The 22860-nt window shown below is 42.9% G+C and overlaps 1 protein-coding gene across 2 annotated transcripts in view; it reads left to right on the top strand.

Annotated features, from left to right (window-relative positions):
- Positions 1–22495, top strand: part of GLDN (gliomedin) — a 37762-nt gene extending 15267 nt beyond the window's left edge. The window contains exons 5-11 of one of the 2 annotated variants that reach the window (XR_006175323.2): positions 2565–2720; positions 3857–3976; positions 12787–12870; positions 12964–13089; positions 14379–14529; positions 18525–19049; positions 19350–22495. Coding sequence is in view for 1 of the 2 variants with exons in the window: in XM_005295472.5 (XP_005295529.2) it covers positions 2565–2720; positions 3857–3976; positions 12787–12870; positions 12964–13089; positions 14379–14529; positions 18525–18984 (1097 nt within the window). In the remaining variant the exon portion in view is untranslated. Of the gene's footprint in view, positions 1–2564; positions 2721–3856; positions 3977–12786; positions 12871–12963; positions 13090–14378; positions 14530–18524 lie in introns of both variants that reach the window. The other variant, XM_005295472.5, reaches the window with a different exon arrangement.
- The last annotated feature ends 365 nt before the right edge of the window (positions 22496–22860 follow it).

Raw genomic sequence — 22860 nt, 5'->3', positions numbered from 1 at the left:
AACCAGGGGTCTCCCATATCCCAGGTCAGTGCCTGAACCAGCAGGCTAAAAGTTATTAGAGAGGTTGGAGTCCTTCTCTCCTCAGCTGTTTTGTGTGAGGTTGCCAGAGGGGGCCTGATCCAGTAGGCAAGCATGCTTACCGGATTGGGCCTAGCAGGCAAGTTAGGTGGTAGAATGCCTGTATTCCCCCGGTCCATGCATCATGCTGGGGCTGAGGCATCCAGACACCTAGAGTGAGGCAGCATTGCACACATGCAGAGGCACAAACATAGGCGCCTAGAGAACTTTTACTGTAAAAATGTAAGTGCCAGGTGAGTTTAGGCGCTTACAGGGTTTGGCGGCAGTCGTGCGAGGATTTTGTGAATTCCAGTGGGCCCTGATACTGGGGTTTAGGCTCCGAAAGCGGCAGGTAGGCACCAAGTCCTTTTGTGAGTCTAACCCTGACTGATGTGCTCAAGGTCACACCCATGTCTGTGGCAGAGCTGGGAATAGAGTCCAAGAGTCCCAGTCACCTTCTGTGACCGCTGGACACATTGGTCTTGATTCTCCATTATGGCACTTGGCAGAAGTCTAGATGGTGGGGTACAAAGGTGGCTGAAAATCATGCTGTGCCCACCTGAGGGAGTGTTAAAGAGTGGCTGTTATCAGCCTGCCTCCTGCCCACTCACTGCAGCAGTGCCTACTGTCAGAAGGCCAGTTTTTGTTTTTTAATCTCAGTTAGCAGCATCGGCATGTGACTGGCAACACTTGAGATGTGAGTTAAAAATTGTGACAGCAACCAAGGGGTGCATTCCTCAGCGACCACGTGTCTCACTCAAACAGTACCAAGGGAGCTGGCATGACTGCCTTCTTCGTTGGCAGTCTCCGCGAAGTGGCCATTGATTAAATAGCCATGGAGGCTGAAGTGCCTTTGTTCTCCACCCCTTAGAAGCTATTGTCATGTTGGTATGGGGAAGCTTGTACTGACACTGCCTGTGTGGTATCAGTTCCGTGGATAAGCAGAAGACTTCAGTCTCCAGGGCTGAGATTTTAGCACTTTTCAACACATTTTGCAAGTTAGAAACCAGGGGTGAAATCTAGGCCTCATTGTATCCAGCGATAGTTTTACTATCGACTTCAGGGGAGGCAGGAACTCTAAGTATGTTTCCCATTTCACTGAATTATTTTAAAGAGTTGAGTTACATGTAAAAAACCCGAGGTTCTCTACAATCAGTAGCCATCACCAACCCACATGATCCATTTCCAGCTGACGGTGATTTATACATTTACAGCTCCAGTGCTAGTACAGTTGTTCGCTTTTCTGCGGGTGCTAATGTCTTCATGCTTTGGGGAAGAGGAAGCGAAGCAGACAGGACAAAATTTTGGCACATGAATTGTACAAACCCATCTTGTTCATTTTCCCCCCTTACTGCAAAATGTGCTGATGAGATTGCTGGGAGTCATAAGACTCAACAATACAATGTGTTGTTGAATATTTTACTCAATGGTAATCAGCTGCATAAAGTATGTGGACTGATCATGCTTGTAGCTAGTGTGGAGGCAGGATGAGGAGGCAGCATGAGGACATTACTAGGAAATGAAGGCTATGCTCTGTCATGATGTCAGATAAATAAAATGTGAAGAACACAATAAAGGTAATTTTACTAGAAAGGGAGAGGTTTTGTTTTTGTTGGCACAAGTTATTATTCTCCCAATAATGAGTGCAGTGTTGTGTTAAAAGAAAGGCAAGCAGAGCTGGGTAGATGACTGTTTAATGCCCTACAAATCATGGTCAACCTCTGTGAGATAAAAGAAGCATTCGGAGAAGTTGTTTTCCTAAATGCTAGAAAAAAGTTAGGGATCAGGAAGGCTTCATTGGCTGACTAGGAAAGAGAAATGAAAGAATGAAAACAAAGGGGTGTGTGTGTGGGTGGGTGGGTGTGGGTGTATACATATATCCATATAAGAAATGGTGTGTACTAAAAATAATGATGAAAGAAGGAACTGTGGACTAGGGGCTAGAGTAGACAGCTAGAGGTCAGTAATCCTGGATTATATTCTAGTTCTAAGTGGGTTCTTGTTAAAGAGGTTTCCCTCCCCCTCCTCACCCCCCCCCCCCAGTGATGATAAACTTATGCTAGTGGATTTCAAGATAAAATAATACTTTTTTTTTAACCGAACACTCCCTCCTCACTCAGACACGCTCAGGTCATTGGGTGCTGTGGATGTTTAGCATCTCAGAAAATCAGAACCGTGGAATCCCAAGCCAGGCATGCAATATTAGTGAACACTTCTGAAAAATGTAGCCTTTGGGCTTTATGCATCGTACAACATGTATCCTAACATGTTTTATGGATAGTGTATATTATTTGGCTACAAAGCTATGTTAAATCATAAAGAAATGTCTCAAAGCCACACAACAGGAAATTCAGAGTGAAGAAAACAACTGGGCTGGTACGGCATAAATAATACATGATGTGAGTTTCAAAAATAAGCAACAGAGGGAAAGGTACGTTAACCTTAGGAATCATAGTCTTATAAATGTATGTATTCACAGTCATGGCTAACAAGTTTCTCATGCCTAGGTTTACCAGGACCAAAAGGCGATCCAGGAGAGAAAGGAGAAAAAGGAGACCCTGGTGAACTGGGCTTACCTGGCAAAGACGGGATGCCAGGAGGGAAAGGTTCAAGAGGCGCAAAGGGGGACAAAGGGGATGCAAACAATGACGTGATATCAGAAGGTAGGAGGAAGCACCCTTAAGATCTCTCCTGCAGCACAGAAATATACAACACAATAAAATAGACTACCCTTCTCTAGTGCTGTGGTGTTCTGCAGGCCAGTGCCACACACTACCATGCAGTAGTACCACAGTATTTTTACAGTAACTGCATTCGCGCTTTCGTTGTCTTAAACATGGTCGTCACTTGCAGTGACATTCCCACAGGCCTGCTGGGGCCTCAGAAGGTTCCCAGTAAAGAGGAACTATAGCAGTTCTGCTGCATGGAGAATGGTGAGCAGGTGCACAGGGAGACTCTACACACACACTGCTCAGCAGGGTTGGGCTGCATCCCACCTCTGGGCAGCCCAGCATGTAGGAGGGTTTTGAAGCAGGCTGGTAGAGCTGCCCATGGGATTATGCTTCCCAGCCTAGTGTAGTTCCCCACAAAAGCCTTTTTACTCAGGCTCTGGGCTGAGAGATGTGTGAATTTCATCCTTCTTCAGTACATTTTCACATGGTAAATTTCCTCCTACTCTCTCACAGAGCGGTTTTTTCCTATTAGACTATGACAGGCAGATTTCCACCGAGGAATGCATGCAGGAAGCCCATTGGCAGCCACAAATAAATGCTGCCTAAAATTATAGCACTGTAGCCTCTGATGCTGAGAGCTCAGAAAACAGTGATGTACGGCAGCCCTGCTTTAAATTAAAGCTCAGTGTTCTCTCCATTGTTGTTGTACCCCAGACACTGAAAGGACCTGGAAACCCAGTTTATTTGTGACAGTGGGACAAGCACCAGGCTTCTTTAAAAAACTGGGTGCTATTAAAATCAGTGTCTGTCAAGAGCGGACAGGACACCTAGTGCTGCTCTGTCACTGCAAAGCCCTTTGCTCCCTTGCGGGGAGGTCTCTGTTTGGGAATAGACAAGCATTCAGCTTGTTGCTCCTGCAGTGGAGATCATTGCTGTATGGAACTCTAACCGGCTCTGTACCTGCTGAAGCAGACCGCTGTGCTGGGGTCTTTCCAGACACAGGTAGGGGCTTTAGTTCCTGCAAGCCTCTCTCAATACATCAGATCCGATGCACACAGTGGCCCCCTGCTGAGAGGAGGTCTGTTCACCTGCAGCAACTGTAATCCTCTATTCTGCTTTCTACCTAGGTGCAAAGGGAGAGCCAGGGCCCCCAGGGCCCCCAGGGCCGCAAGGTCCTCCCGGGCCACCAGGGAAGCGCAAAGCAAAATCCCAGGTTCAGGAGAACATGTACAGCAGCAAGTGCACAGGTCAGTGTTGGTGTCCGGGGTATCCTCCATTATTCTCATGCTTTCCTTTATAGCAGGTGCAGGGTTACACGTGTTATAGGGCTCCATTTCCACTAAGCACTTACACATGTGCTTAACTCTGCTAGCTCCAGTGAGACTACTCACATGCTTAAAGTTAAGAAAATACTTAAGTGCCCTGGCCAAGATGAGGTTGTAATCAGTCTCTTTGACAATCCCCTACTTTCTCACACTCACTCCTTTCTTGCTGTGGGGCTACACATTTCCATATGGTGTTCTCTGCTGGATAGAATACGGGTGGAAAGTAAGTGAAATCTGAATTATGTGAGGATGGGGATTCAAGAGTTACCTCCCTTGGACAATATGGGAACTACTTTCCATCCTCATCCCCAAGGGGGTTAACTCAAAAACAGCACGTGAAATATCAGTAGTGGGTGCTCTGGGAAGGAAAGGCTCTGAGAAAGCTGAGTGAAAAAACAGTAAAATTTTGCAAATATTTGAAAATAGTTTTTTTACTGTTTTTTTTGTATTTTGCAATTTTTTGCTAAATTGTTTGTCTTTTAAATGCCAATCTTAAATATTCATGTGGTGTATGTATGTGTACAGATATTAACTGTGTAGTGAAATGCCTACTTAGCTGCTGAATTGAGTTAGACTTGAAGGACTTTTGATGTTGGAGGAGAAGAAGGTAGTGCCACCCTCAGAGACTGCATGTCCAAAAGACATGAACTTGGGACTTGGAACCAGGAACTCCTGAGTTCTGTTTCCACCTTTCCTGGTCACTGGTCATAAAAATAGTGTACAGATATTATTTAGGTAGGTGTCATGTACCCCTAGGAGATATCATTGATTCCCTTTTGTAGTTACTTTGGGGAACTATCATTGATTCGATTGTACAGCTAGGAAAATTTAGGCTTGGCTGGGATGGGCGATTAGCCCAACATCACACGGCAAATAATTGTCAGAAACGGAATATAAAGCCAAGTCTTCCTCCCCCAGCCGAAAATGGGGCTTTTTACCCAGTGTACAGGGGCTCAATGGGGTGAGGTGACACCCATAGTTTGTAATTCTTTAAAGCTTGCAAAAGGCAGTGTATAAATGAGAAATGTGTGACAATGGTACTTCATGCTGTTCGTTTACATACTACACTCCTGGCCATTGTTCTCTGTCCTTAGTCACAGTAACATATGGTAAACAAAGCATTTATCCATAACTCTTTTCTCAATCAAAAATAGATGGAAATTATGCCTCATAGCTGAAGTATTTTTAAATCTCTGGAAAAGTTCCTCTTTGCTCTGTTAGAGCAGTGTCCTATCAATTAGCATTCTTCCATTTATCCTCTTCTCCACCAGAAGACTAGCAGTAAACAACTTGCTCTTTACACAGCAGGAGTATTTCGTAAGAAAGTTGACAGTAATAAATGTGCTGAGCATCTTGCCACCCCACCAGAGTTTAATACAGGAATAAGATATTCGTATTCTTTTCAGCTAAGCACTTTTGTGGGACGGAAGGGTTGGTGTCAACATGTTATGAAAGAATGTATTAATGTCTATTATTGCATGTCTAAACTAAATGTTTCCTTCTGTGCTTGGCATTTTTCTGTGCTTGATTTTTAAACTGGCTTTCTGGATATATTTGAGTGTCTTCTTTTTGTATATTTAGGAAGGGGATGGTTTTTAATAAACAGAATGAGGTGTTTTATTGGGTCTTAGCATTTGCCGTGGGCCTTTGAAAATAATAACTGTCTAAGTACTGAGTGTTGTTGTTTTGAGGGACAAAAGTTTTTTCAAAAGTGACTATTGATTTTAGATATTTCAGTTTTTGGGTGCCCAACCTGAGACATGGAAAAGGAGCCCGTTGCTCAGAAAGTCCTTAACACCCACCTCTGGAAATCAGGCCTTTTAAGGTGTCTCCAGTTGAAATCACTCATTATTTTTTAAAATTTCAGCCAGAATCATCACAGGACGCTCCTGTGGAAAAAAATTCCAGAAAACAAAATTTTAAGGGCCCAGTTCTAGTCATTTCCACATCCTGGAAGTGAATGAGCCAATTTTTGCCAGTGGAGAGTTGGCACAATTAGAAGAGCTGGAGGTGATGACTAGGAAACTCAAGCAGATGGGTGCTGGAAGCAAGACAATGTACTGTGATAATCCTAAAAGATCTAAGCTCAGACTAGCAGCAGGTTAAGGAAAGCAGAGAGAATATGCTACAAAACCATCACATTTGTCTTGTTAGTCGCTTTTGGGAATGCAGGCAAACTTTTCCTCTTGGATCCTCATAATGAATCCTACCCTGCTGTCCTGTTTTCCCTACATGCATGGAAACCAATGAATATTTCAGGCTTATAGTGGCAGTTGAAATCTTCCTAGTGGATCTGGGAACAATTTTGCTGAGCAGATGACGTCCCTGTTTAGCGAGGTCAAAGTGGTCCAACCCAAACTCCATCAGAAGATAAATGCTGTAATTGCTATGTGGAGATGCAGAAGAAGGTGAATTGAGTAATGACTAATGGAAATAATCTGTGAATGTACTTAGTAAAGTGGGTTTTCTTTTGTAGTTTTGTAGTTTAGCTCGAAGGTGAATGTCACAATAACTTGATGCTGTCATTAATGTTTAAGCATGTGGAGTTATCTTTAGATTTCACCATTAATACTGGATTTCACATTCTAGTAATTAGTGTTGCAGTGGGAACATGGTGTTTTTTCAGCATTCAGGACAGAGCTCTTGATAGTTGTTGGGAGTAATGCTCTCAGTTTCATCTTGTGCCATTTCAGCTGCTGTAGCCCTTTACCTTGCTTTGTCTGCTGTGTCTAGCATATAATTTATCTAGCGAAAGGAAGATAACTGGGGAAGTGGATATTAACAGCCATTAGCAATGTTAGCCTTAGGTTAAAGGACCGCAGGTGAACCAAGGCTAGTATTTGCTTTAGAAATATATATGTAGTTTTTCTCACTGTAATTCTGCAGCATTTGCTAGGATGAAAATGCAGTTCTTATTATGAGCTCTCGCTGTAAGTAGTTAATGGAGTTAGTACCAAACAGAGTATGTTTCAATCTCTTCTTTTCTCTTTTCTTTATTATCTGATAGTACCGATCAAGGAGCAGAGTCCCATTGTGCTAGGCATTGTACTGAGAAGTGACAAAGACAGTCCCTGCCTCTAATAGTTTCAGGTATAGGTATCAAACAGGAGACAACAGGTGGACTAAACAGACAAATGGGGTGGGAGGATTAGGTAACAATAAGATGAACAGTTTAGCAGAAGTCTGATTCTACTTGAAATATAGAACCACAGGTATAAACAGATCAGAATAATGGGCCGTCTAATCTGGAATCCTGTCACCAAACTGATGCCCAATCCAGGATCCTTCGGAGGAAGGTGCAATGTCATGCCTACAGAGGGAGTTTATTTTTAACCATGGTAATTAATGATTAGTTTATGTCCTGAAACATCAGGGTTATATTGAGATAATAAACATTTTTATCCTAGCTAATGTATATTTTTTTAATCTGTCCATTCTTTTATGAATCCTTAACAGCTCTTGGCCTCTATAATATCTTGTGGCAGTGAGTTCCACATATTAATTGTGCATTTTTATATACAGTGTAAGCTTTACTTTACTAACTCTTGACACAATAAGCACAGATTCCCTATCTTGTTTTTATTAGCACAATGTGAATACAACATTGCAATTTAGAGAAACTGCTGCCTTTCAATCCACAGTGTTTCTGGTAAAACATTGATAGTTTTGATCAATTTTGCAAAACACTTCATGTTAGATGGGGTGGGATCTGAATTACTACAGAGAATTCTTTCCTGAGTGTCTGATTGGTGAGTCTTGCCCACATGTTCAGGGTTTAGCTGATCGCCATATTTGGGGTCAGGAAGGAATTTTCCTCCAGGGCAGACTGGCAGAGGCCCTGGGGGTTTTTCACCTTCCTCTGCAGCGTGGGGCAAGGGTCACTTGCTGGAAGATTCTCTGCACCTTGAAGTTTTTAAACCACGATTTGAGGACTTCAGTAGCTCAGACATAGGTTAGGGTTTTATTACAGGAATGGGTGTGTGAGATTCTGTGGCCTGCGTTGTGCAGGAGGTCAGACTAGACGATCATAATGGTCCCTTCTGACCTTAAAGTCTTAAAGTCTATGACTCTATGACTATCACTAGCTGTCCAGAGGTCCCTTACCCTGCCAGCATATCTGTCTAGTAAACATATATGTGTGCTAATTTAATAGTTTAGCTAACTAAACTAACTTGTTACATTTACTTTCCCAAAAAGGAACCAGAAAAAGACAACTTGAAATTAAGACGATGATTTCAGATGCTAATACGGATACTAAAAAGAATCTAGTTAGCTAATATTTTGAAACAATTAATAAAGGAAACTTGATTTCCTCAGAAAGAAGACAATAACTGTCAGAATATACAGGCTGCTAATCTTTTTTGGACAACGTAAGCAATGATAATTCCAAATGGCAGATTTTCAAGCTGTGGTTTATCTCAAAGTGAAAAATATCTTTTTGTCTTAGCTGCTTTTAGTTTCTTTCAGCTAAAAGTTCATGGAGAATATAGCTATTCTCAAACCCAAATACTGCACTCAACTTCATCAGGAACACTGACCTGGTCCTTGACTGTTCCAGTCACAGATAAACTGCCGTCTAGGAGAGCTGCTAGTACAGTTAACTACGTTAATTAGAATTAGTCTGGGAAGCATAAACTTCAGGGGTATAATTTCTTAGCTCTGGGGAGCTTTTGCTATGAGAATTTCAAAAGATGATCAAATCCTATGTATCTGGCTCCCAGTGACTGGTAAGTATAAGATACAATATTATTCAAAACTAGCCATTCTGCTTTTTGCGAAGGGTTAAGCAAAGACAAACATCTGTGTTGAGATATTAAAACTCTTTATTAGAATATTCAAGACATGGAGGAGGCTGAGATGTTGTGCTGTCTTGGTTAATATGGTAGAGTAGGAGACAGAGATGTTCTATTCTTACTTGTCTACTGACTTTCTGTATGACCTTGGCCAAGTCATTGAATCTCTATCTCAGAGGTGGGCAAACTACGGCTCAGGGGCCACATCCAGCCGTTCAGATTTTTTAATCTGGTCCTCGAGCTCCCACCAGGGAACGGGGTCCAGGGCTTGCCCCGCTCCAGTGCTCCAGCTGGAGAGCGGGGTTGCGGGCTTGCCCCTGCTCCACATTTGCTGGAAGCAGCGGCATATTCCCCCTCCGACTCCTTTGCATAGGAGCAGCCAGGGGGCTCCACACGCTGCCCCCCGCCCCAAGTGCCGCCTCCACAGCTCCCATTGGCTGGGAACCACGGCCAATGGGAGCTGCAGGGTTGGCGCCTGTGGACAGGGCAGTGCACTGAGCCGCCTGGCCGCGCCTCCACGTAGGAGATGGAGGAGGGACATTCCGCTGCTTCCAGGAGCTGCTTGAGGTAAGTGCCACCTGGAGCCTCAGCCCTGATCCCCCTCCTGCCCTCCGAACCCCTCGGTCCCAGCCTGGACCCCTCATCCCCACCTCAGAGCCTGCACTCCCAGCTGGAGCCCTCACACCCCCACACCCCAACCCGCTGCCCCAGCCTGGAGCCCCTTCCCGCACCCTGAACTCCTCATTTCTGGCCCCACCCCAGAGTCCGCACTCCCAGCCGGAGCCCTCACCCCATCCTGCCCCCAACACCCAGTTTTGTGAGCATTCATGGCCCCCCATACAATTTTTCATACTCAGATGTGTCCCTCGGGCCAAAAAGTTTGCCTGCCCCTGCTCTATCCTTCCTCCATCTCTACAATGAAGGTAACTCTAGTTACCCTTTTGGGCACAGTACTTTGACATCATGGGATGAAAGGGGCTGTATAAAGATTACCAGAGTCTGGCTGTGGACACTGATTTCCAAAAGACTCATCCGGATTGTGGTGTTGGGTCTTTTTTGAGATGGGATGTCTGTGCATCTGCTCTAAAGGGTGGACAGCTCTGACCTCATCACCCAAAACCAGAATCCCTATGCCCTTTGTAAAAGGGATGATGTAAAGTATGATTTCATTTGCTTATTTTGTATCGGAAATCCTCCATTTTGTGCTGCACAAGAGGTGGGAGTGAGGGGCATGCCAGAGGAAAGAGGGAGGAGGACTGCAGGAGAAATGGATCAGTTAATCTATTTCTTCCTTCCTGAGCGTCAAGCTGCAGTCCAATGCAGTTCAGCAACGGTTTTAATGTCATTTAATATTTGTATTAACTAAATACCTAGGAACCTCTATCAAGGCCCCATTGTGCCGGGTACTGTATGAACAACTAACAAAAAAGACAGTCCCTCCCCCAAAGAGCTTGCAGCTGACACATCAGACAGGATAAAATAGGTGGACATAACAGATCAACAGGGTGGCGGGGGCTGGGAGAATGGCGTTACAAAGAGCTTGGGTTACCTTCAGCCACGCGAAAGTAAAAACAGAACTGGGAACTGTTCCTTGGAGAGGCTCTCTGTGAGTGAATCAAAAATGGATCATAAATTGCTGCTGAAAAGGCAGCTGTGGCTTTCAGGGAATAAGTAAAGGCGCCTAAATAGTTTAGGGAACATTACAAAAGAATGTTTAAAAACAACAACAACAAATTTCTTTCAAATAGAAAAATGCTTCCCGCTTTGTCTCTGTTGTTTTCTTTCCATGAACAGCTTTCCAGAGGGAAAGATACAGTGCATAAGCTCCCTTCCTCCTCTACATTGTTTACCATTAAAAAAAGAAGCAGTGTAAGACAGCTGCCCCGTGTTCTGTCAGCATGAAGCCAAGCTCTGGCGTGCATTAGTAGAGGTTCTCTCCTTAAAGGCAGGAGTGGGACTGCGCCTGCTGCCTGCTGAGGATACCCCCTCTTGTGGTTTGTAGGTGTTTTACATGTTAGTTTCAGTCATTTATCAGCCTCCAGTGTTCCCAAACAAACATTCTTCATCGTATCAAAGGACAAGTTGGACAGTTGCCTGCCGTCTCATCTGCCTCACACGTGTTAAGAAAAGGTGCCGCACATGCTCCCTAGCAACTCACAGCAAGGCATTTACGTTTCTGTTGTTTAACAAAATGACTTAGTCCCAAAGTAGACTGATAGTCTGAAAACTTTAAGGAGGGAAACAAAACCAGCCCAGCCTTCCTATCAGGGTAACAAAGGAAATAAAGGCTGCGGTGGGAGTGAACACTCAAATGGGTTCCCCTGTAAGTCAAGTTGTATATTTCACTGCATAGTCCAAGGCAGACAGAAAGGCAGAGTGTGAAGGTTTTAGAAATTGAACCCTCTGCTTCTTCTGTAGGGGGTGGAATCAGCACTTCTCCCCCTTCTATTCCTTTTCACTCCTAATCCAGAGATTTTCCTCTATAGGGGCACATCTGGCTCAGAGAGACCAAATCAATACAAACAAATGTGGTAGGAACTGGCTCAGAAGTGTACATCTTCAAAGTGCTACACAAACACGTTACATCCGCTCCATGAGGTAGATAAGGTGGAGACAATTATCTTGTTCTTTGATTCCCGTCTGTCAGCTCAGTAGAGACAATGGGACTGAATGAAGTCTTTCCACCACTTACTGTCTTGTGCCAGTGTCACCACTTCATCTGGAGACAGTTATAGAGAAGCCAAATAACTTAGACAAGGCCATCGAGTGAGCCAGTGGTAGAAACAGGATTAGAATTCATGGATTCCTAGCTCCAGTCCTATGCTCAGTCCACTAGATTGTGCTGCTTCTCATGACACTAGCCTAGTGTCAGCAAGATATAATTCTATGTGGAGGAAGAGTTTGGGACTCTCTTTGGGTTTGTCTACATGGTGCTTTAGTCTGCCCCAGAAAGGTGTAAATTTTAGTCTGCACTAGTATGATGCACTCTAACTGGCCCATGTAGACCATAGTGTGTGTTAATGTAGTCCTGTTTCAACCGGTACTACGTTAGTGTGCATTAGTGAACTTTTAGTGTGCATCAGCAGGGTCCACATGGGCCAGTTAGTGCATGACATGCTAGCATGGACTAAAATTTACATCCCTCTGGTGTGGACTAAAGCATAGTGCAGACAAGCCCTCTGACTCCTTGCTCCCACAAAGGCTGAGGAAGACGTTCTCATTTGTAAAAGAGAGAGACTGCATATCAAATGTTGCTGCATCAGGTATGAGAACTGTGGAAGCATAAGGCTCTGGCTGCAGCTTTGCACACATACACCTCGGGACGATATGTCATACTGGAGCAGATTGAAATCTGTGGAAGGGCGTATGTGTGAACAGAATTGCTTTTTATATTGAAGTGGTGGGGAGGGAAGACTTTCCCCATGTCTGGCCTCTACACCTGTCTTATTATTGGACGCATTACTAGCCACTTATGTACATTTTTAAATGTAAGGATTTATTTGACAAGTGCAAAAAGTATTTTAATTTGGTTAACCGAAATGTTTCGCTTAAAGAAAGCAAGAATTATTGTTTTAAAGTGTGATAAACATGGAAGCCACAAAGCATATACTAATGTTATTATCCCCAAACTTATCTTTATAGCCATCTTTATAAAATTGCAATTCTGAATTTTGACACAACCTTAACTGGTGACAAATGCATATGCTAAACAATGTTGGATAAGTATTAAACTGAATGATCTGTATTTCATATTCCACACTTTTTGGTTTTTTTGCTTGTAAGAAATCTTGAAATATAAGAAACACAGGGGCAGATTCTCAGCTGGTATAAATTGTCACAGTCCATGCACTTCAGTGGAGTAGTTTACATCAACTGACAATGTGCCCCAGATCTGTCAAACGTATTCAAAGGTTTTGTTTTCTGTCCCCCCAATTTTAGGTGAGACATGTGCCATACCAAATGATGACACGCTGGTAGGAAAAGCTGATGAGAAAACCAATGGATACCAACCAAAAAAAGCTGGTAACTTATTCTAAATATGATGCATTACTAAAGTCTACTGTTTACTTGCGGAGGTCGGGGATGATGCACATTTGTTTTTCTCTTTGCTACTAGAATGCATCGTTAAATCAATAGGAAGTCCCACTGAGATGGGTAAGATACAGCAAACATTTGGAACATGGATGAGGGAACCCGCAAATAGAAGTGATGAAAGAATTTGGCTTACGATGCATTTTTCAGGTATCGTGGATATAATTGTGGATAGGTTGATCCTATATTGCTTTTTTCATTTTTTCAGCCAAATCAGTATTGTTAGAAATATAGTGTGTAAAATACTGTAATGAGTGAAAGTGAGCTTTAGTTGGGAGGTCTTTTGCCTCACAGGTTGAAAAGCCAGGGGCAGTATTGCACAGTGGAGGTTATTTTTAAATAGGGTGACCAGATGAGAGGAAGAAAATATCGGGACACATGGGGGGCGGGGGGGGGGGGCGGCGGCGGAGCAAAAAAAAAAAAGGAGTACTGCGAAATATCGGTACAAATGCCGAAATATCGGGATGGTCCCGATTTTATCAGGACGTCTGGTCACCCTATTTTTAAACCCAGGTAGCATCATTTTTTCTTTTTATAGACTAGAACTGGAACAGTCCACATTGTCTGCCTAATAATTTGTTATTATAACCTTTTAAAAGGCCTTTGTGCCTTAAACATGCCACAGCATCAATGACCTTCTCCTGTGACTTCTCTACTTTGGCTCACAGGGTCATGTGACCCCGCCTTAGCCAACAGAAGAGTTCTGGAAGAATAGCAACATACTTGAATCAATGTAAGTGGATGGAGGCCTCAGTTTTTCCAGGTCTCAGTCACAGTTATTTGAAAAGTTCATCTGCTTTCATAATATATCTGGACATATCTCTTGGCGTCTCAGATAAGGTATTAATTAGTGCTGCTTGGAAAATGTGGAAGGGGTTTCTGTGGAAAATTTCAGCTTTTCAGTGGAAAGCTGAAAAATTTTCACTGAAAACCAAACATTTTCAGCTGAAGTGCTTTTGGGTTTTGACCAAAGAAAATTTCATCCCCCTCCTCCAAAAATAAAAATAAATAATTGTGGAAAGCAAATATGTTTTGCAAAAAAATTCCTTTCAAGGGAAAGTTTTCAAGATTTCAGTTTCCTAAACCGTGGCTCTCAAGTTTAAAGGTTTAAAAAAAAACGGGGGGTGAGGGGAAAGAGAGTGAGAACAGGAAAAACATGGAAATGGGCTGGATTCTGGGTGACCTGGGTCCCAGTCCCCTGTTGAAGAATCTAGATGCTACCACAATACAAATGTTGAATAATAAACACAATAATTTGGGCTTATCTGGAGTTTTGTCTCTTGGTTTTTATGTTCCAGCACTCTGAGAAATGTTAAAAAATGTGGCTATGATTGGCAGGAACTTGATTCTGAAAGAATTGTATCTGGATGTGAGTAGAGATGTCAGATAGTTCAGTAAACCAACTGGCTGGTTTTCTTTCATATTTTCCCTCCCCTAAGGAAACTTCATAAAAGAATATGAGAATGCAAACGCATTGCTGAATGACAGCTACAGGATCATTAACCTCACGGGGATCTTTTATGGATGTGGCCATGTGATATATAACAACTGCCTATACTATCAAAAAGGAGGAACCAGTATCATTGTGAAGTAAGTCAAAGATTAGCCTGATGGCGGCTTTGCATTCCACTGGATGGAAGGCACACGAAGTAATGAGAACAGGGAACATGAATGGAGATTAAAAGAGCAAAGATGAACTTCAGTGGGAAAACCTCTAACATTTTTGGTAATACACTCTGTTCTCTGTGTCTACATGTTCTGTAGTATCTTTGGGTTTCTTTTGGGATTGCGGGTGGAAAGAGAGGGTGGATAGGAAGGGTAGGTGAATGGATAGTGGTATCTAAATCAATGGATAACTAGTTATCCATTAGCTGCTACTAGAAATGGCCACCAAATGCAGAGGTGGAGCCCACAATGTGCGACAGGAGAATCAGTTGTCAATAGGCTCACATCTTATAACTTGTATTGTTCTGACAAATTTAGGCCCTGATCCTGCAGTTTGACCCCAGGCCTGGGTAGAATCCTGCTGAAGTTAATGGGGCTCTAACTGGGGTGGGGAGGTCTAATGGTGGGATCAGGGCAGAAAAAGCACATGAGAAAGAAAGCAAGGAAATGAATCAGTCTTTACAAATTTTAACTATTTTGAGCTAGCTAGATCTTCATCCCAGGGGAAAACCCTGCTGCTTCTGTGGTGCAAAAAGGTATCAAAGCTGTGTGCTGAGGGCAGAGCCAGAGTGCCGTGTGCTCTGGTGATCCTGGGCCAGTGGAATGGCTCTTCCAGCCATGTAAATTAGAGCAATGATATGGAAGCTTATGCTAGGAACTGGTTCAGCCCCAGGACTGGGGAGGTGAAAAGGTGGCTTAGAGCCTCCCCTTCCCACTCAGCTGGCACCGAGAAAGTTGAGCCCACTGTATTGATCGTCTGTTGTTTCAGAGAGCTCCCTGGATCATGTCAATCATGCCATGTAATTATGAAAGGTAGGATACAGTGGAACTTGCCTTTGGCACAGGAGCTTCTTGGCATGCCAGGCCTTCTTGCTGAGTTGGCATGCATGTATGGCTGTGCAGTAGCTCAGTCACAAAGTCACATGCAATCTAGTGCTGCTAGTAGTGGTCTCTAACTTGTGCTGTGCATTGACTGCCATATACCAATACTCAGGCATCAGGTGATTACAAGGCAACGTGGTGAGCCTGCAGGCTCCCTGGTAGAGTGCCGACTTCACAATATGATTGCATATAACTAGAAAGTTGCTATGGCTTTCCCACCCCGCCTCTGCTGGGTCTGAACCTGGAACTGCTCATGCCACCACATCTGTGTCTTGTTAGCTTTTACTGAGGAGTCGGGCAGACAGTGCTAATCAAAAACAAAACTCAGCCTTGTGGGAAGAGCCAAGCAAATGGACTTCAAGGACAAGCTAAAGATTTCAGCTGCTTTCAAATTTCCGGCTGAGTCTCTGACATCTGAGGCAAGAACACCATTGTATTTTGAAGTTTCTTCCCGGGCAGGTGTGCATCTCTGGCACCCAAAGAGATGCAGTGAGAAAAGAATGTGAGCTGGTTGCTGGGATCATACATTGTTTGTTCTACCAAAGACCCTTCCAGTTCCTTGCACCTTAAATGTTCTCAGACTTTGAACCACCTCGACTTATCTTGACAATGTAATATGATAGGGTACCTATTGCCAAGAGATGGCCTTTCTATTGTCAACCGCACTTTTCAGTTATTAATACCTCAGGCAGAAATTCTACTTCCATGCAGAATAGATTGGCAAAGTCTTCAGTGGACTTCATAGAGTCTCTAGCTCTTCTCCCTTTTGAGTTATAGAAAGTTCTACTTGGGGGAGTTATAGTTGTTTTATGTGAAGGACTCAGTGTAGAGGGAGCTGGCTGCTGGATGTTGTAAATGTTGCTTTGTTGGAAAAACTTTTATCAAAGAACAAGGTTTTGCAGCATTTCCAAAAGTTATCAGACTCTGGATTTGTCTGAGCTCCCCTGGCAGCCTTTTCCAAGGGCAGATCTCCTCTATTGAGAATGCTTTGTCCCTTTCTCTCATGTGCTTCGTTCAAGAAAAAATCTTCAGTTTGATCTTCCTTCTCTCACACTAGTGAAATAGTGCACTATGCCATACCCAAAGCAGCTGCTGCTGGTGGTGAGTGAAGGAACTATCTTGGTTATAACTCTAGAGTAGATCACTCCCAACAAGGACCAAGCCCAGGTTTTCCTTCATCATGCTGTGTGGGTGGTGTGCAGGTAGGAGGCAGAAAAGGGCAGAGGCTCAGCCCTGCAGAATACATGTAAGTGCCTAAGAATCAGGTTTACAGAAACCAGCACGATGAGAGAGGAGCTGCCTAAGTAGCCAGTAGGAAATGCCAAGGAGAAGGGTGGGGTTTAACCCCTGCCCCCCAGAGGGAGTCAGGTACCTATCCTCTGGGCCAGAGCGAGTCACCTCCCTCCACTTGGGATTCACATCATGAACCTAGCTCAGGTCAGTCCTTTCTCACAAAAGAAGGTGATGGTGCTGCTGCCTCCCTAACACTTCAGTGGTCTCCCAGATGTCCCACTAAGCAGCGGGCTACAGGGGATTCTGTGTGTGTGTGTGGGGGGTGTTTCTCTCATTCTCTCCTGTTGAAGCTGTTCCATTTTGAATGAAATACTTAAATCTTCTTTAGGCCATTAGAGGAATGAATGACTCTATAGCCTAGGGAAGTGTTTCCCAAACTTGGGACGCCACTTGTGTAGGGAAAGCCCCTGGTGGTCCAGGCCGGTTTGATTACCTGCTGCGTCCACAGGTCCGGCCGATCGCGGCTCCCACTGGCCGGGGTTCGCTGCTCCAGGCCAATGGGGGCTGCGGGAAGCAGTGGCCAGCACATCCCTCGGCCTGTGCCGCTTCCAGCAGCTTCCATTGGCCTGGAGCGGCGAACCGTGGCCAGTGGGAGCCGCGATCGGCCGGCCTGCGGACGCAGCAGGTAAACAAACCAGCCCGGCCCGCCAGGGCTTTCCCTACACAAGCGGCATCCCAAGTTCGGGAAACACTGACCTAGGGCATTCACCTGGGAGGTAGGAGACCTGGGCTCAGATCATTGCTCTGAATCTGGCAGAGTGGGCATTTGTAACCAGGTCTCTTGCAACCTGGGTGAGTGCTCTAACCACCGGGCTGTTGGGCACAAGGGGGGGGCACCTCCTCATGCAATCTGGTAGGCGTTCTTTTAGGCAGCTTCTGGAAACACCTACTGAATTATCACAGGTGAGATAGATAGGGAACACCTAGTTTGTGAATCCCACTGAGGCTTAGGCACTGAGGTGGTTGGCAGCACCAGAACTTCAGTGGCTTTGTGCATGACCACCAGTGGCAATGTAGGTGCTTAGGGATTTTAGGTGCCTATAGGAGTAGGTGGGTTTTGAGGATCTAAATTTTGATCTCAGGTATCAAAATCCCTTGTTTGAATCTAGCCCTGAGAGCCTGAATATTTGTAAACTGCTCAGTTACTATGGTGATGAATTTGGTACAAAGCCTAGATAGCTAGAGACTCATTCACTGGGTACCTGGCGCCAGATTTTAATGGTCTTTAGAAGCCTATTGGGCTTTTCAAAAGCACCTTAGGCTTTTCAAAATCTGACACAAGATCTAGTTGACCTCACTTTGACCACCATATTCACCTCTCCCAGAAAAGGTGAGAGCAAACCAGAACTGGGGGCGGCAGCTCAGAGGGCACAAATCTAAAAGACAGAGATGGGTGTTTTGGGTGCCTGGTTTGTTACGATGCTCTCACCAGACATCTCTCCAGGGAAGACAGACGAAGGATTATTGACTGTTTTGATAGGATTATCTTAGTATTTATTTAAACCCGGAGAGGATGCTTTCCCCCTAGCAAGCACAAGCAGTGTGGCACGAGCGCACACAATTATTTTTGTCAGGAAATCCTAAACCCTCTGAGCAAAGGTTTTGTCCTGTTTTTAAAAAATTGTAAAGGCAAGACAATTCTTCCCGAGAGACCTCTTCCATACTAAGAATTTACCCAAATTATGTATGTATGAAAAGCAAATTCTTAAACCAGCATCTTAAATATTTATTTTATTTCCTTTCAGATTTGAGCTTGATACAGCATCATTCAGAACCCTGAGAATTGAAAATGCCTTACACGATAGTCGCCACTACCTCTTTTCTAACGCTAAGACGTACTTCAACGTGGCAGTGGATGAAAAGGGTCTTTGGATTATCTATGCCTCAAGTATTGATGAAAATATCATTGTAGCACATATTGACGAAGAGACATTTTCAGTCGTTCAGCATATCAACACTACATACCCCAAGTCCAAAGCTGGCAATGCATTCATAGCATGTGGAGTGCTATATGTTACTGATACTAAGGATATGAGGGTAACTTTTGCTTTTGATTTGTTGAGAGAGAAGCAAATCGATGCAAGCTTTGAGTTAAGATCAGCACAATCTGTTCTTGCTATGCTTTCATATAGTCTAAGAGATAGAGACTTGTATACATGGGAAAATGGCTATTTAATGCAATACCATGTACATTTTGACAGCTGAATGCTATTTTAAAATGATACATCATGCTGGCCATATTGGGCTAAGTAGGTTATTTAAAGCTGTATCTTAGGCTTGGTCTACACTACCCCCCCTAATTCGAACTAAGGTACGCAACTTCAGCTACGTGAATAACGTAGCTGAAGTTCGAAGTACCTTATTTCGAATTAGTTGAAACTTACCTTGGTCCACACTCGGCAGGCAGGCTCCCCCGTCGACTCCGCGGTACTCCTCTCGGCGAGCTGGAGTACCGCAGTCGACGGCGAGCACTTCCGGGTTCGACTTATCGCGTCCAGACTAGACGCGATAAGTCGAACCCAGAAGTTCGATTTCCAGCCGTCGAACTTGCCGGTAAGTGTAGCCAAGGCCTTATACATCTCCTCCCTGCAGAATACACACATTTTCTATTGATGGTTAGTGGTTGTTTGTGTGTGCATAAAGGGGAGACCAGACTCCCTTGTGTCATTTAAATATACTTAAATTATATAGGCAATTCTTAGCTTTATAGAGGAAGAGCTGTGTGTTAGAAACTTATTTTTGTTTTTTTCCCTACCATGCAGGACATAATTATATCTACTGTCTACTGATTATTCTACAATACTATGTTCAATAGGGTCTGTTTTTACTCTTAATTTACAATTACTGTCTACAATTATCTTCTAGTCAGTGATTATAGCTTAGTATAAATGTCTAAACAATGTTTACAAATAAGCTTCTTTGTATCATTTCCATTTAATACCTTGCATCAACTCTGAATTTTGTTTAGTTGTGATATTTTTTAAAAAATTGATGTACAGTGATTAAAATGATCAGGGACAGTAATTTTTGTACTAAAGTAAATACCGTAAAGACCAAAGTAATAGTTTATTAAAAACTCATTCCATATTTATAAGTCAAAATAGAAAAAAGCAAGAATCCTGAAATTTGACAAATCTGGCTAACTACTAAATAACCACAAAGCAAATAGAGAGGTGATGTAAATGTTGGCTAGTGAAATGTGAACTCAGGTACTCAGTGGGAGGAGGTGCTACACTCGGAAATGTAGTCAGAGCAGGTGAAGCTCCTTTTATTTATCTTTTTTTTTTTTGGATTGCTTATCTTGAGCTAACCTCATCTTTCTCACCATTTTATGGAAGTGTAACTTGCCCTACTATGCTTCCAAGAAATTGGGCCCAAATTTACACAAAACTCCTAGTCACAAATGAAGACTCTACTGTTGTATTAGCATATTATATAAAAAAACAGCAACCTAAAACTTTGAATGAGAGTGAATGTACTGGTCAAAGTGCTTGATGATGAAATTGGTTGTCCTGCTTAACTTTAGTCTTGGATTACATTCAAATATAGCCAGGAACTTTTGATCTTGATCACTAGGAAAAACAACATTTTAGAGGCTGGAAGGGATTAAATTTGTTTGGCCTTTAAGAATAATGTATTTAGTAGTTTGACTACTAGCAACTAGGCTATGTAGCTCTTTGTTTAAATTGCGTGGTTTGAAACTCTACTCCATTTCATATTGGTTGAGCCTGATTCATCACTGGCTTGAGCCCTGCATAGTCATGTAGTCACACTTGCGCAAAGCAGGTGTAATATGTTACCACGTTAAAATGGTAGCATTTAACACTCACTTTTAAATGGGTGTAAATGACAGCACAAGGCAGAGGTGAATCAGGCCTTTGTGTTTAAGGCAAACAGGCCAGAGTTTCAACATCCATGTGTTCTACAGCACCATGTGAAGGAATTTAATTAACTTCAGATCCATTGGTATCTTTACAAGCTGATAAAAACAAGTCAACAGTTCCCAGGAACGGCTGTACCGGCCAGCTGCCAGTGCATATCTCATTTGAAAAAAGAAAAGCATATTGGATATGATTATCAGACCTATACAACGTTAAACTGAGAGATTGGCCTAAAAAAGCATCATAAGATGGAAACCTCCCCCATCAATGCAGCCACCTGCACAGGCAGGTGACCTTCACTAGCAATTTGCCCCTGCCTATCTCAATGCTCCCACACTAAAAAGAAGTCAGCACCAACCTTTCAAATTAAACATCAGGCAAAGGAACATTGTTGAATGGGTTATGTTCTCAGTGTCACTCATATTTTTTAGAGTTGTCACAAAATAGTGATGTGCCATCTACAATGTATCTTACTGTCTATAGAAAAAGGTAGGTTATTTATGAGCAACAGCTTTCTGTGATGATTTGAGGAAATTTTCTGTGGACAACAAATGAATTCTGTTGAAATTATGAACATCTGTTTGCATCAGCCTGCAGATGCCATTTTGAATGTGGGGGTTGGTTACCTTCTCTGATGTTTTACCACCATGTTTTCCAAGGGAGGTAGTAGCACAGGGCTAACAATGTAAGGTTGTTAAATCTTGATAGCTCTCTAGTCAAATAGGAGGCTCCTAAACAAAAGGCTGACTTCTGCCAGAAGTTAGTTTATCAGGGGAATCACCTGGTGAGAGGTCTATGCTCACCTTTGTGACTGATCAGGTGGTCACATGACAGAGGAGACTGGTAGTTTATAAAAGGACAGGAGGGCAGTCCTCTGGTTTTTTGGTTATTTTTCACCACCTCAAGCTGTTGGAAGCTGTTTCAGGAGCTTGAGGAGGCCAGAGCTCACTGATCACAGTTGAACCCCACCAAAGACTTCCAAGGTAAGGGTGAACTAGAGTGAAAGGCACTGCAGCTGGAGTGCTAGTTTTCTCTGTGCGCTCCTGTACTTTCTCTCTTAAGAATTGAATTGCGACTATGTAAACAACTCCCTTTTTTTTAAAAGGGAGCATAAAAATATATATAAGTGGGCAGAGTAATGAGCATTCCTACTCACAAATAACACCCTCAATTCCATATAAGTACAGTCTTCCTGTTTCTAATCTATTATATTAGCATGGCTACCATAATGCTTCCTCCTTAACTGCATCAATACCTGATTTCCAAATGGTGGGAGGAACAGATCTCTATAGTTTAAAGCACATTTTAAGCTTTCTGAGTGAAGTCTTTCTCTCTCTATCTATATCTATATATACATACTGTGGGTGAATAAACTTCTGAACCCAAGTTCCTTTGCCTTTATGGGTTTCAGCTGAAAGTTCATCTTCACATAACCATAGTAAAAATCATTATCCAGACAAAGAGTTATCATTATCTTACATATAACATCTCCTCCTCCTCCTCCCCAACAAAAAATGTTATCTTAATGGGAAGGTTGCTCAATGTATTTGCTGTAAACATAATCACTAAAACAGGCAGTGAAAACAAAAACAAAGTAGGTGTACTAAGGATGCATTTCTGCCTGATGCTTGATTTTCCTTGACGTTTGTAAGTTGAAGTCAGATTCTTTGATGTGGTTTGAAAGTGTTGTGTGTGTAACAAGTGCCTGGGTACGTAACTAACCTACTTTGAGTTATGTTAAAGCTTTTCAAAATATGCAGTGGTTAGGTGAAGTAGGAACTGCTGCCAGTAACAAATATCAGAAACATTAAATATCATTGTCATTTGCTGCATTATATTTTAATTCATTTTTGTGAGTAACATCCTCCTTAAGTTGCAAGTTCAATATATTAAAAATAACATATACTGAATCTACTTAATTTAGCTTTAGGATGTTAAACTAGAAATAATTTAGAATGTTTGTTTTTGTTTTGCTCATTTTGACTACATAAAATACCAGTACTCATTTTAAATTTCACATTTTAAAGCTGGATATTTATTACTACTACTGTAATTAAACTGACTGAGGACACTCTGGCTAGGAAAAATAGCAGTAGGATTAGGAAACATTTCACCTTTAGGACAAACTTAATGCAGGCTGGAAAGGGAAACTTTTCTGATGTGATGCATGTCAAATGAACTAGTGGTCTCAGACCAATGA

Source organism: Chrysemys picta, chromosome 10 (genome assembly GCF_011386835.1).
Source record: "Chrysemys picta bellii isolate R12L10 chromosome 10, ASM1138683v2, whole genome shotgun sequence".
Classification (NCBI taxonomy): Eukaryota; Metazoa; Chordata; order Testudines; family Emydidae; genus Chrysemys; species Chrysemys picta.
This window is presented reverse-complemented; position numbering and strand designations above follow the sequence as displayed.